Consider the following 13787-nt stretch of genomic DNA (forward strand, 5'->3'; position numbering starts at 1 on the left):
ACAGGTTGATGCATTGCACATCACCCCCAAAGTGAGAAAAAGCAATTTAAGATCTACGATGGGGGACTTTTAAGTATCCCATATTAAGTACTAAAATATAATCAAATAAACAGAATCAATGGATGCATTATGAATGGGAGTACCTATAAAGTTCCTATACTAAGTCGTGTGAGGAACAGACGTTGGCACTCTGCCGATACATCTGTCGTTGTTAGACATCGGGCGGCAGTAGCTCAGAATGTCTAGCAACAATCTGGCAACCAGATGGTCGCGGGTTCAATCCCCAGCGGAAAAACTTGAAGAGTCACGGTTTCCCCTGACTGCTGCTGCGAGCTGGCTGTTCCCTAACCCGGATGACACCCCGGCTGGTGCATGAATGTGTGACCTATGAACAGGTGAATGTGAGGCAGTAATTGTAAAAGGCATTGAGTGGCCCCAGCTATTAAAATCGCTACATAAAGGCAGTCCCCCGTTACTGATGCTGAGCGTTCCTCCATCGTATATTCACTGAGGCCAGCTTGGTCATCGAAGTAATGGTGACAGGCAACAATCTGTCTCCATCTATCTGTGTCATCTGTGGCCACCGTGACGGACTGTTTAACACAGTTTAACAGCTGCCATGCGTCTCTCTCTGTCTAAACCTGTCCCCGGAAAAAAGGGCTACTAATGACGGCGAGGTGATCTATCACTCCCTCGAGCTCGGAAAGCTGGTCTGGAATCGGATGCACACCTCCAAGGGGACCCTACATCCACTACGCACTACACGAAGCCACGCATGTACAAAGACACACAGACACAGGCAGATACAAAAACATTCACACACACACACACGGCAGGATATGGTACTAGAAATCAGCACTCAGAAAACACTGTCCCACACAACTGCAGACACACCGAAACAACAGATTCACATCAAAGAGGAAACTACACTTGCTGCTAGAAATGAGCAATTATCAAACGAGCCTCGCCCTTGAAGTGAAAACGATACAGGACGGTCAGAGCCCGCAGCTGGAGACAGCAGAACCTCTCTCTGGCTGTGTTTCTTGGCAGGGAACAGCGTCAGTGATGGCTCTTTGATGGCCACAATGAGTAAACAGACATGATCAGGAGGCCCCTGAAGCCTCTGTCTTGTTTTATCCCGTCTACCTCTTTATGGGGTCAAATGGACCTGCGTCATCGGCTGCACCCTACTGGCTCCATCTTCTTATGGGGGTGCACATACTCAAACAGACACACACACACACACACACACACCCAGACATACACACGCAAACACGCACACACACATGCCAACTAACATCCCCCCACACACACACACTCATCAGGCTTGGGTGGCCAGATGAGTGTGGCCACCCAATACACACATATCCACACACATGCAGTCACACACAAACAACACACACACACACACACACACACACACACACACACACACACACACACACACACACACACACACACACACACACACACACACACACACACACATCAGGCTTGGGTGGCCAGATTGTGGGGGACAAAGTGGAGAGCGTAGCAGGGAACATCCTATAACCAGCATCAAAAAGGCAGGGCTAGTGTCACTCATCCATGCAAGAGAGACACACACGTACACACAACGCCATATATTGAACAACATTCAACACATCAACATTCCTAACTCATTGGACTGGACAACCAAAATGGTAAATTGTTTGAATAGTCTGCCAACTATCTCCTTATCTCTCTTTTGCCATATATTCATCATTGATCCTATATTCAGCATTGATCCTTCTAATGGTAATACCGTTCAGCGTTAAATTTGGCTTTGGCGTTCATAGAATCTCTGTAATTTAAAGCTAACAGGTCACTCTTGCAAAAGAGGCTTCTAATTTATCTGTCTTTTGTAAAGGCGTTATTAACGGCGTTAACGCAAACCAATTTTAACGGCGTTAAAAAAATTATCGCGCGATTAACGCAATTGTTTTATTTAAAAAAAATAAAACATTTTTTTTTTTTTTTTTTTCTTTGGCTCAAAACATAGAAGCAGTAGCCTGACTGCTATGTTCAAATGACATTTGTTCAAAGCAGTCGTTTAATTGCACTATAGGCTCTTTTTTTGTATCGTCCTGTTTTGATCAGTATATGCCAATGTTGCTATCAATAAAAAATAATTTGCACAAGGCAAGCCGATGCACTTCACCATGCTGATAAGATAATTAAAATGAGAAGAATTCTGGGACAAAAAAATCAAGGGATATTTAGCATAGAAAAAGAATTTGCGATTAAACGCGATTAATCGTGAGTTAACTATGACATTAATGCGATTAATCACGATTAAATATTTTAATCGCTTAACAGCTCTAGTTTTAATCCATGTGCAAACGTGTACATTTATGTCAGTCTATATCACGCATAATGGATTTTCTGCTTATGAGTTATACCGTTATGATATCTAAGCTTTTATTTTGCACCAACAGTACTAATAAACCTAAAAACCCCACAGCAGAGAAAGAGAGAGAGAGCGAGAGTGAGAAAGTGGGATAGAGACGGAAAGAGAGAGAGAAATGTTAATTAAACTCTAAAAACAGCACCTCCTAGGTTCTACGTGCCCCTTGCGACTACAATCTCTGTATTTCTTCATTACACCAAACAGATTCCACAGAGAAATATTGGGAATCTGAAGAGAAATGTGAGTACATACAACTTTGTTGCTTGTCAGGCAGCATCCCATGTGGATGGTTCAATCGTCAGGCTGCCGTCAATCTAACGTAGGAACACACCGTGCTCAGATCTGCTCAATCTCTCTCCCCTCTTTATGCCTCTCTCTCTCTTCGTCCTTCTCTCGCTCCCTCTCTATTCATGCCTTTCTCTCTTTCTTGTTCCTTATTTCCCGCCGTCTCTATGCATGCCTCTCTCTTGTTCCCTCTCTCCCTCTCGTTATTTCTCTCTCTCGCTCCCTCCCGCTCTCTCCCGGTCTCTCTCTCTCTCTCTCTCTCTCTCTCTGTCTCTCTGTCTCTCTCTCTCTCTCTCTCTCTCTCTCTCTCTCTCTCTCTCTCTCTCTCTCTCTCTCTCTCTCTCTCTCTCTCTGTGTTAGCATGAAGAGTGGAGCTCAGCAGTGTGAACAGTATAGAAGGGGATTACGAAGGGAAGAATGGACTTGATGGACAGGATATATCTGCTGCTTGGCCACATTACCACAGACTCTGACAGTAGCAAGGCTGTTACATGCACGCAGAGTACTAGCAAGGCTGGATATCTCTCTCAAAAAACTTTTTTGCTTTGCCTCTTCTTCTTGGAGGATTTTCTATTGTGCAAGAACATAGGAAGTGATTCACGAATTTATGGCAATACATTTATTACTCATTGTAATCATGCAGTCCGAAAGATAGAAAAACCGACAGACACACACATATTCATATACACATACACATGCACATGCAAATTCACACGCACACACACACACACACACAAACACACGCACACACCAAAACCCCCACACACACCCCCAACCAACACAGACACAAACACAATCCCCTTGGGCTTGGCTGAAGTTTTATTTAATCTCAGCAAGGCTACTTGAGCAGTAACAGACTAATCCTATAAGCATTAGCACCAGGAGTGTGGCAAATACACACACACACACACACACACACACACACACACACACACACACACACACACACACACACACACACACACACACACACACACACACACACACACACGTATATGTACAGAGAGTTCCCTCTCCCTCTCTGTCCCCAACCCCGCCTCACCTTCTGCGCCGCGGCGTCTGTTGTGATGTGGTCCATATCCGCCTCCTCCATCTCCCCTACCCTCAGACGACTCACCACCACCGAGCCCCCCGCACACACACCATCAGAGGACCTGCGGCAAGACACAGAGAGAGAGGGAATATCAATATGAATCCATATTTCTTAGTGGGAAAAACAAATAGAATAGCGGGAATTATTAGATACTGGCTTCTCCGCCTCGCGGCACAGTATGCACAATGGGCGAATCAAAAACCTGGGTCCTTGCAGACCCGAGCCCCCTCAACGGCCCGTTGAGATGCATATGAAAATACCTTATGCATATTACATACATGTGTATACAGTAGTAAACACACACACACACACGCACACGCACACACAGACACACATGCACACACACACACAGTAAATATCATACCAACCAACCAATGGTGGGCATATAATCAAGTTAATATTAATTATGCTACTAAATTCACTATTAACAGATCTAAATATGCCTACTGCTCTTTGATGAGGTTGCAAGGCAATAATGGCTCCAAAATGGAGAGTTGTTTTCGAAGAGAATATTCTCCTTTTGCTAGAGTTCTTTGACATGTTTGTGTTGTTTTGACTGCTATGTAGCTTGACATGGAATTTCCATATCTCACCTGCGGGAGTCTGGCTGTAATCTCCTCTGAGATGATGTCAAAAGGCAGACGACTTAATGTGACACACATTCTGTGTCCTTTGACAGTTACCGTCTGGTTAGAAACATTCTTGTCATAGCGAATCTAAAGGCTTTAGCGTTTACAACTGCGACGATATCACCTTGGGGTAATTAACCAAACCGTGGGTTGAGTTGTTGGCTGACGCAGCGCTATCTGCTAAACTCAGCTCCCTTTACCCACTGTCGACAAGCTGTGTTTAACTGGATCCATTTACATGTGCGCTGAAAGAGGCACAGCTTCCCTAATTCAGTTAATTGTGTTTATTTATAGATGTCTTTTCTTTGGACCTCCAACCTGCATTTGAGTAAATCGACCCTGTTTTTGAACAAAATTTATTTTTGTTTGTGCTCATACGAGAGAAATAGAGGAAAGATATTCGTACATATGCACATTTTTTTTTTTATTGATGGCAAATCCCTTTTTTCAGTTAAAAAACACTGTTCCAGGGTAGAATTTCCTGGAACAGGAGGGGGCGACGAGGAACCCAGCAGTGGAAAGCCAGAGACAAAATGGGGACCATCAGAGACGCATCAGGAACGCATTATCCCCTCTCACAGCACGACTCGGCGACAATGAGGAAAACAATCGGGTTATGATACACAGGGAAATCTACAGGGAGACAATGCTAATGATATAATGTCATCCACATAGGCTTGCTATGCTAACTTGGTAATGCTAAGTCTTCCTCTTGATAACCACTATAGGGAAATTATAGCAGGTGCTGATGCTAACGCTAAGTGTAGAGGGCCTCCATAGAAACTATACCTATATCAGGAGGAAAACGATGCCAAATTGTCCGTGTAGCTTCTCCATAAAAAGGCCACATTTCGATATCAGGGAGGTGGCCAATAACAATCTCTTAACCAATGACGTTGCTATGATTAAGGAGGTAATAGAAAATCTATAGTATTGGCTGAAAGACAGACATCCTCAAAATGAAGAATAATGATCCCTGAACAAGGCAGGAGCCAGTTGGACCCGCTGAAATAGAGCTATCCGTAATGCACTCACTTTCACTCCATGCTGACAGAAATTATGCCATGTCCAAGAGCCAGCTAATGGTTCAGAGAGAGAGAGAGAGAGAGAGAGAGAGAGAGAGAATAAGAGAGATATAAGGAGTAGAAAGCTTGGCAGAGTCTTAGAAAATGGCAGGCCAGTCAGGAGGGGAGAGAGAGAGGCGCATTTCAAGGCCAAGCCATCTCTGCTGGGAAGAGGGGGAGGAGGGAGTTAGTTTGATGACTCCCCCCAGGGGAAGGCGAGGTGGGAGAATAGGTGCAGAGGGAAAAGGAGATCCATCCGGAGCACTGGAGGAGAGGATGGGGAATTAGGGAGGGACGGAGCCGGGGTAAAAAAAAATAGAAAAGCGGGTGCAGTTTGGACAGTGTAAGTTTAACTTAGTGTCTTACAACAGTCCCAGAGCAAGGGAAGTAATGTTGGCTGGATTATAAATCAAATTAATGTCCCTTGCTAGACACCTGTCTCAGCGTTTGCTTCTCCACGCTGCCCCCCCCCCCCCCCCCCCCCCCCCCTTATCCTTCATCCCACATCACCATCATCCGCCTTTCCTCTCTGTTCCTGTCTCACTCTCTCCCTCTCTCTCCGTCTCTCCGTCCATCCCTTCCCCTCCTAACTCTTCTCTCGCTTCTCTCTTCCTCCTCCTCACTCTCCCTCCCACTCGCTGTCTATGTCTCTCTCTCTGCTGAGTACTGGGGCGCAGTAGAAGAAAGTCACCCTGACTTTGAAAAAAACAGTGTGAGCTGACAGTCGCCTTACACATAATGGAGAGAGAGAGGGCGAGAGTGAGAGAGAGAGAGAGCAGAGGAGATTAACATGCATCACATTTAGTGTTTGGTCTTCTCGAGGCAAACGGTTCTTGTAGCTCGGACCGGCTACTCTTCAGATTGTCTCGGTCCATCCACTAATGAAAGTTCCCGACTGGAAGCAACCACGAGGACATCTGTAGAAAATCTCTCATGGATAAATGATTTATGCATATTAGAGAAAGAGATCAAGAGGGATGCTGCCAGTTACAGATCTACCGGTTATTATACCCATACAATATGAGTTATCATATATCTATACCTATAACTATATCTAGAGTACTCATACGAACCTCCACAGTATATAATTGTGGGTGCTTGTGCGTCGTAGATTATTGATTTATGCTTTTGGGAGTTATTAAACCTATGAATAGTTTCGATATATCAAAGCTGTACTTTTTGCACCCACAGTGCTAATAAGAAACTGCCCAGCTCATATTGAAATATCTCTACATATATTTTGGTAAAAAAAAAAATCTGCATATCTACTGCACTCCTCCATCGATGTCATGACCCCCACCACAACCACTACCAACACCCCCATGCATCCCCCCGGGCCCCACCATCTCTCTCCGTGCCTCTCTCCGTCTGTTGGAGCTGGCGTGGGCACAAATCTGCAGATTGCTCCTTGCCTGAGATCTCATCCTTCCATAAATCCAATTGGCCCAGGATTACTTTTATGACAACACTTAATCAGACAGCTTTGTTAAAGTGACAAAAATAATGTGCTTAGAACCTTCCGTCGCCGCGAATCTGGCACCTCTGAAAAGGGGACGTCTTATCAAGGAGGCAACGTTCTATTTAAAAAGCTGATCTCCATTTAAAATCCCATCCCGCCGGTTACACAAACACGCCATTCCCCCGTGTGCCACACGTCAGCGAGCGTGGGAGTCCTGGCGCCCGATGGCGGCACTGGAACTGACTCTCTTCACGGTATCTCCCGAGGCTCTGGACGGAGATGGGAGGTTTGACGGCGTCTCGCGCTGAAGCGCTAGCCGTGACCCCTGTTTGATTCCCAGCTTCGGTCCTGCGCTTTTGTTCGAGCATCCCATTGCCTGGTCCCTCTTCACTGTTTCGCCCCGTACAAGCAGCCTCGTGAGACCGTCCTGATCCCGAACCCTCACGTCATCGAGGTTTCTGTCTGGCCTGGATCCCATAATTTGAACGGGAGCTCCCTTCCTCTCAATGGGATCCATGGGGTTTTAGTTTGTGTCGAACAAGGAGTGCCGCAGTCTGCCAAATTCAATTAAATTTTTTCCGCCAAAACAGATTGAACAACGATGTTGAAACTGAAAAAGAATAGCAGATATCTGCAGAGGGGGCTTTTCTCTTATAAGAATTTTTTGTTGCTTTCAACAGAGTCATAAAGAGTGAATGGAGCCGAGGGTCCCTCTGAACCACTGGAGTGTATTTTCTTTTAACAACGTCAGGCTGCAGCCATATTTGGAAATCAATTGCTTTCCAAGCAGTATTCAAGTTTGGGTTTCACTATGAAACCAGGCTGGGCAGCAAGACTGATATTCATAGTGAAACCCAAACTTGAATACTTTGATGATCTCACAAGGCTACCATAAAGGCATAGAAAGTCCATTCAAAATATAAACACAGAATAATCTGAGACACCATATTACTAACTTTGCGAGATGTAAAGAACATTCGGGGGCATTTTTACAAAAGCATTGTGTGCTTGGACACAAACAATGGTTTGTTCCTAACTAATGATTGCCTCAAGTTATTCGACTTTGTATGATCTGCAAACAGTACTCCCCAGTGTTACCATGATCCTTGTCACACAAGAGAAGGTTACTCGGCATCAGACAGAGGTTTTTTTTGTACACACTGTTTGCCGTCCAAAAGAGGAAGCTATAGAAGGGCAGTATGTCGTCAGGAAGCACTGGCAGAGCTAACTTTGAAAAGAGATAGGAACTGCACCAACGCATTAAGCTACTGCAAATGGAACAACTGTTGTTAGACGTTTCCGACACGACTTTCACACTCACACCCACTTGTTTTACATCACAGGTCAGACTCAAATGAGGCAAGCTGGCTCCATATTACTCTATCTTGAGTACATACACTTCAGCAACAGAGACTTCATTGAAAACTTCATCAAGAAATGTTCTACTTTGACCTATTTTTAGTCAGGGAACTGTCGAGATACAATTGGTGTCAGAGAGACTCTTTCCAGTTGCTGGCGTCGGTTTAAAGGAGTCGCTACAATGTCATAAAACCCTTTGCAGATCTCAATAGAAACCCATCAGGGCTAGAGGGGGAAAATACTTTACAGCTCTAAAACCTTCTTACAATATCTGAGCATTCTTGATATGAGATAGGCCCTACCATTTCCTGGTGAACTTCACAGATTGCTTCTTACACTCTCATTCTCACACCCAAACAAACACTGTCATTGTTACACTCGCACACGCATGCTCTATCTCGTTCTTACACACACACACACACACACACACACACACACACACACACACACACACACACACACACACACACACACACACACACACACACACACACACACACACATACTTATTCATACACGCACATTGTTACACGCACACACACACACACCCACACCCACACCCACACCCACACCCACACCCACACAAAGTCTTTCTCTCTCATCCATGCACGCACATTGTTACATGCACACACGAGGAAACCTCTCGGGCAGTGCTACGGCTGTCAGGTGTGTTCCTCCGCAGGAAGCAGGCCGAGAGGCAGGCTACTGACAGGGGAACCAGCAGGGCCGCAGCAGCTCAGCCCGTCACCACCGGCCCCTCATTAGGGGCCCACACTTCAGCAGTGAGACAGGGGGGGGCACACGCACCACCATCTACATCTGCTTTCACACCCCTCACCATGCAACCTGTCCTCCGAACACCCAGCGCCTCCGGGAGGACAACCTACCAGCCAACACCTCGCAACGGGGAAAGATGTAACGTGTCCGCACGTATCAAAAAGAAAATGAAGCGCCGAGGCACGCGGACACAAACAATGAACAACAACAGTTACAGTGACACGTCAGGCAGTGAACTGCGGTCGGGGTAGTTGACCTATATAAAAAGCAGGAAGGAGCTAAGTGTAGTGACAGATGGGAGATGGATGGAGGACGATCGCTACACCACCACGAGGGCTTTAGTGGAGGTGGGGCAGAGTGGAAGTGAATAAGCACAGGAGTGGGAGTCAGCGGTAAGGGGGCCGGGTAGTGGGGAGGCCTGGATGTCGGGACTCCATCAACGTGACATCACCGCTGGCATTGTTCAAGCAGCCGGGCAGACACGCGCAGTTATCGCACACACGCGCACACACGCGCACACACGCGCACACACGCGCACACACTAACTGGGCCTGTGTGGAAAAGTCCCGCCCCACACCCACAGTGTTTCCCTAATAAAGAACCCTGCTCCCGATTCCTCCTGATGAGGTAAACAGAGGCCGCATTAGGCTTCATGTAAAATTCACTCCGACTTGCTTGCATAAGTGAAGAGATAAAATATGTGAAAAATATATGTGTGTTACACTGCACAAACTAGGCCAAATTGCATCATCTTCCTTAAGTTGATATTCATCACTTAGCGGGGAATGCAGTGGACGGTGGTGTTTGAGCACGTGAAAGGTCGCAGGTAATTATTCTCATGTGAATAGAGGGCAGACTGGGAGACTGGATATATATTTACAGAGTATTATGTGTGTTATCGTTTCACTGTAATATCCGGGGCCTTTCAGACTGGATATGGACTGTTAGAGGCCTTCCGATTAAATGCACTACATCATAAGAAGGAATAGCACTCAATGACAAGAATGGAAAAGAGAATTTGCTTACAAAGGAACGCAACCCTAGAACAACAAAAACAACAATGACAAACGATAGAAACATTGAAACCACACGTCACCCTGGAGACCTGACAGCCACTGCGTGAATCGCACCGCGCCAGATGCGTGTTAGGGAGAGGCAATTTGTGCGACGGTAATGTGGCCTGGGGTTTTGGATGGGAGTTAACACTGTGTCAGATCCCCCCGTCGCAGCGCCTCAATAATGTATACCCCTGTGTCTTTATTTGGTAAGTAATTATGGAGCGCACCCAGCGACACACAGAGGCACGTGTGACACGGTGATCGGAGAGCGTAAACTCACAATCAATGGGAAACATAATTGGATTTTGTTGTGCGCACACACTCACACGTACACCCTGCCATAAACGTACACACGCAAACGCACACGCGGTTTGCTTCTGTGAACTATCACCTGTAGATTTTCAATACATCGGACTAATTGGCGCCGGGACTCAACTTAATTTATTGAAAGCCTGTGTCTTCAATGTTTGTGTGCATTTATCTGTTCTAGGTAACACAATACCATATTTCAGATGATGCAATAGGAGTGAGAGAGTGGAAAGAACTGAGCAACCTAACCGAGGGATTGTCACCACTCACAAGTTTCTCTTGTTTTTCCACTCTTAAAGAGCATGTTTTCAAATGAAACCTCAAGCTATCCTAAATAAGAACAGATCTGAAAGCATCTGCAAAACATCTAAACATCGTGTTTTCAAATACCCCCGCGATGTCCCAAGACGCATTGTCTCAATATAGAGAGAAAGAGGGGGAGGGAGACATAAAGAGAGAGAGAGAGAGAGAGAGAGAGAGAGAGAGAGAGAGAGAGAGAGAGAGAGAGAGAGAGAGAGAGAGAGAAAGTGAGAGAAAGGAAGAGTCAGTGGTATTGGGTATTGACAAAGTGTTGAAGCGCAACAAAAGAGAGAGTGCGATGGAAAGAGATAAAGATAGAGATAAGTAGAGTGAGATAACATAAAGGGAGATGGGGAATGAGAGATAAGGACAGAAACAGAGAGGGGGAGCAAGAAAAAAAGAGAGATAACTATACCGATAAAGTGAGGTAGAGAAAAATGTAACCAACATCGCTGCTATTGAGACTGAGTCTTCATGATCATCGTGATAAAGGCCTCATAATCATTTCTCAACAATCTGCGAACGGGCTGACAAGCCAGTGTCCCTGTGTGTTTACGTAAAAACAGATGGCTCTCGCGCAGTAATTGCATCTGAGGGGAAAGAAGCCTACTCACGCTGTATCTGCAACGACAGTTCCAGACAACCACCCATCTCTTTTTTTCGCTTTTGCTCGGGGGGGACGGTGGCGGCTTCTACTGGTGCAGTTTTGCTTGTCTTCATCGTGTGTATCATTGCTCACATTCAATACGAAAAGATTGAAGCCTACAGGATTGCCAGAGAGGATTGCGCTGAGATTGGAACCATTAAAGTGTGTACACAGAGAACACAACAACAACAACAACAACATCAACAACTACGAGCAGGCTCAAGCGTTCTGTGGGCTGATATCTGTCATACTCCTGAATTAGCATGAGCTTAAAATGCTGCCTGGGGTTGGAAAATATAGAAAGGAAAAGTGAAGTATTTTAGCATTTATTTTGTGTCCGTGTTATTTACTCTTCAAAAAGACAGCCTTTTTAGGAAATTGTGATTGATGTAGTTTGAAGGGTTATCTGAGGTTGTGTATATATATTTATATGACTGCAATGAAATAAATGTTCTAGTGTAGTAAACAGTGCTTCTAAATAAATTGAAATGCTCTTTTGAGTTCGAGTAATATTTGACTACGATGGTTATTTGCCATCTCCAGTGCGATGCAATTCGTCAAGGCCTTGGCACACAATAACGACTTAATTTAAAAAGTTGAACCATTCATTCGCAACATATAAATTTACCACCATGTACTGCTTGCCTGGTTGGCAAACTCGGCTCTATATTTTTTTTCGTTTAAAGTTCTGGCTTTTACTATGTTCAAGAAAAACGAAAAACTAAATATAATCTAGTTCTGTACAATTCGTTTTAACTGGCCCACGAGATTATCCCTGTCAAAGGAGCTCGCCTCAGCGAACACAACCTGTCCTTACTGCAAGATAATCATCGCTCTACCACTGCGGACCTGCTCCGATTGTGATGCGGTCTGCCACTAGTGACCTTTATGTGCAAGTATCAAGACAGGGCTGTCCATCTGGGGGGTTGAGTTCTTCCTATAGGGGGTCCTTGGAGCGGTTGTCCTGTGGCTGCGGTCAAACACTGAACATACATGTTTACACAACCCCTTCAGATGGGAGGACCTCAGTATTTGTCTGTTTCTATGACAACAGGAATGGGCATTATCTGAGTAAACCACATTATCTGAGCAAAGGAACCCCCCTTGTAGCCGTTGTGGTATCATGGGCCTTGTTCACCGAGTGGCTATCCCCTACACAGCTAGCATGAAGAACCACGATGCCCGTAGTCGGACCATCTTCAGCTGCAGTATGTACCATTTAAACCCCGGAAAAACGTAATGTGGCAAAATGGCATGCAACCAGGCTGGCTGGGCCACAGGCAGTTAATACAACCAGGTGAAGTTGATGCTCACCTGAAGCCTAATCCAAGCAGACACATGTCTCCAAAGTGAAGTAGTACTTATGAATTCCTTACTGAATAGATCCTTCTCAGTAACTAATGAGCAGGTAGTGACAATACATCTTGCTTGTTTGATGGTCGACACGAACCCCCTAAACACTGTACTATGAGGAGAAATGTCAACTGTATGTGCCGATGCAGCATCCAGGCTGCCACTGTCAATTCGCCTACTCGCGCAAATCGACTTAAAAAGATACCGCCAAGATATCAGCTAGCGAGAAAGAGAAATGGTTTCCCCCTTGTTCTAGGTCGTTAAGGATGTTTCCATCTCTGGCGGTTGTATGCGTCACCTGTAGAGCTACATAGGGATGGGGTTGTTAGAGGGGAGGGCTTGAACGGATCCAAGAAGACATAATGGAAACCAGGAGAAGGGTTGGATATCCCCCCAGGGGAGCGTACACTAACAAGCTGTTATCTATGTTATGGTACATCCATCGTCAGAGAGGATGGAAGGGTGTGATTGTGTGTGTATATGTGTACCGGTATGCATGTGTGTGTGAAAAGCCACATACATGTGCAATCGTGCACCTCTTATGAGCGTGTGAATCTGCAAACTACGGCAAATTGAGACATAGCGAGATCGGGTGTAATTCGCGGCCTGAACTGCTGCGCTGATGTCGGCAGACAGTAAGCCATTGTTGTGCTGTTGCTCCTCCATTGATTCTGGCTGGCAGGAGAGGGGATGGGGATGTCTCTGGGAACTGATGAATCCAGCGAGGGTTTTTCATTTTTTTCGAGTTCAGAGGAATCATGCCCACCTAATCGCCCGGAGGCATAACTACATGCCACTTCTCCTGCTGCCATAGACACAGGCACTCACACACAAAAACACACACAAATGCATTTGCAAGCCAGCAGAAACAAGAGCACATATACACACGCATACACATATGAACATATCCCCCTAGTGTGATAGGCTGGATTGTGGTAGCAAGGACAGGGGTGCAGCTGGGTATGTCAACCTGCCCTGTTAAATGATATTTAGGCTGTCAGGTAAGGAAGCACGAAGCAAATTGCCA

At 45.6% G+C, this 13787-nt stretch overlaps 1 protein-coding gene across 11 annotated transcripts in view; it reads right to left on the minus strand.

Annotated features, from left to right (window-relative positions):
* The window catches only part of inpp4b (inositol polyphosphate-4-phosphatase type II B), a 138219-nt gene that overhangs the window by 58450 nt on the left and 65982 nt on the right, over window positions 1-13787 (minus strand). For 10 of the 11 annotated variants that reach the window (XM_030352558.1, XM_030352560.1, XM_030352557.1 and 7 more), the window contains one exon: window positions 3756-3867. In XM_030352558.1, the coding sequence (XP_030208418.1) occupies window positions 3756-3867 (112 nt within the window). Of the gene's footprint in view, window positions 1-2680; window positions 2897-3755; window positions 3868-13787 lie in introns of those variants that run through there. The other variant, XM_030352568.1, reaches the window with a different exon arrangement.

This window comes from Gadus morhua, chromosome 3 (genome assembly GCF_902167405.1).
Source record: "Gadus morhua chromosome 3, gadMor3.0, whole genome shotgun sequence".
In the NCBI taxonomy this organism is placed as follows: domain Eukaryota; kingdom Metazoa; phylum Chordata; class Actinopteri; order Gadiformes; family Gadidae; genus Gadus; species Gadus morhua.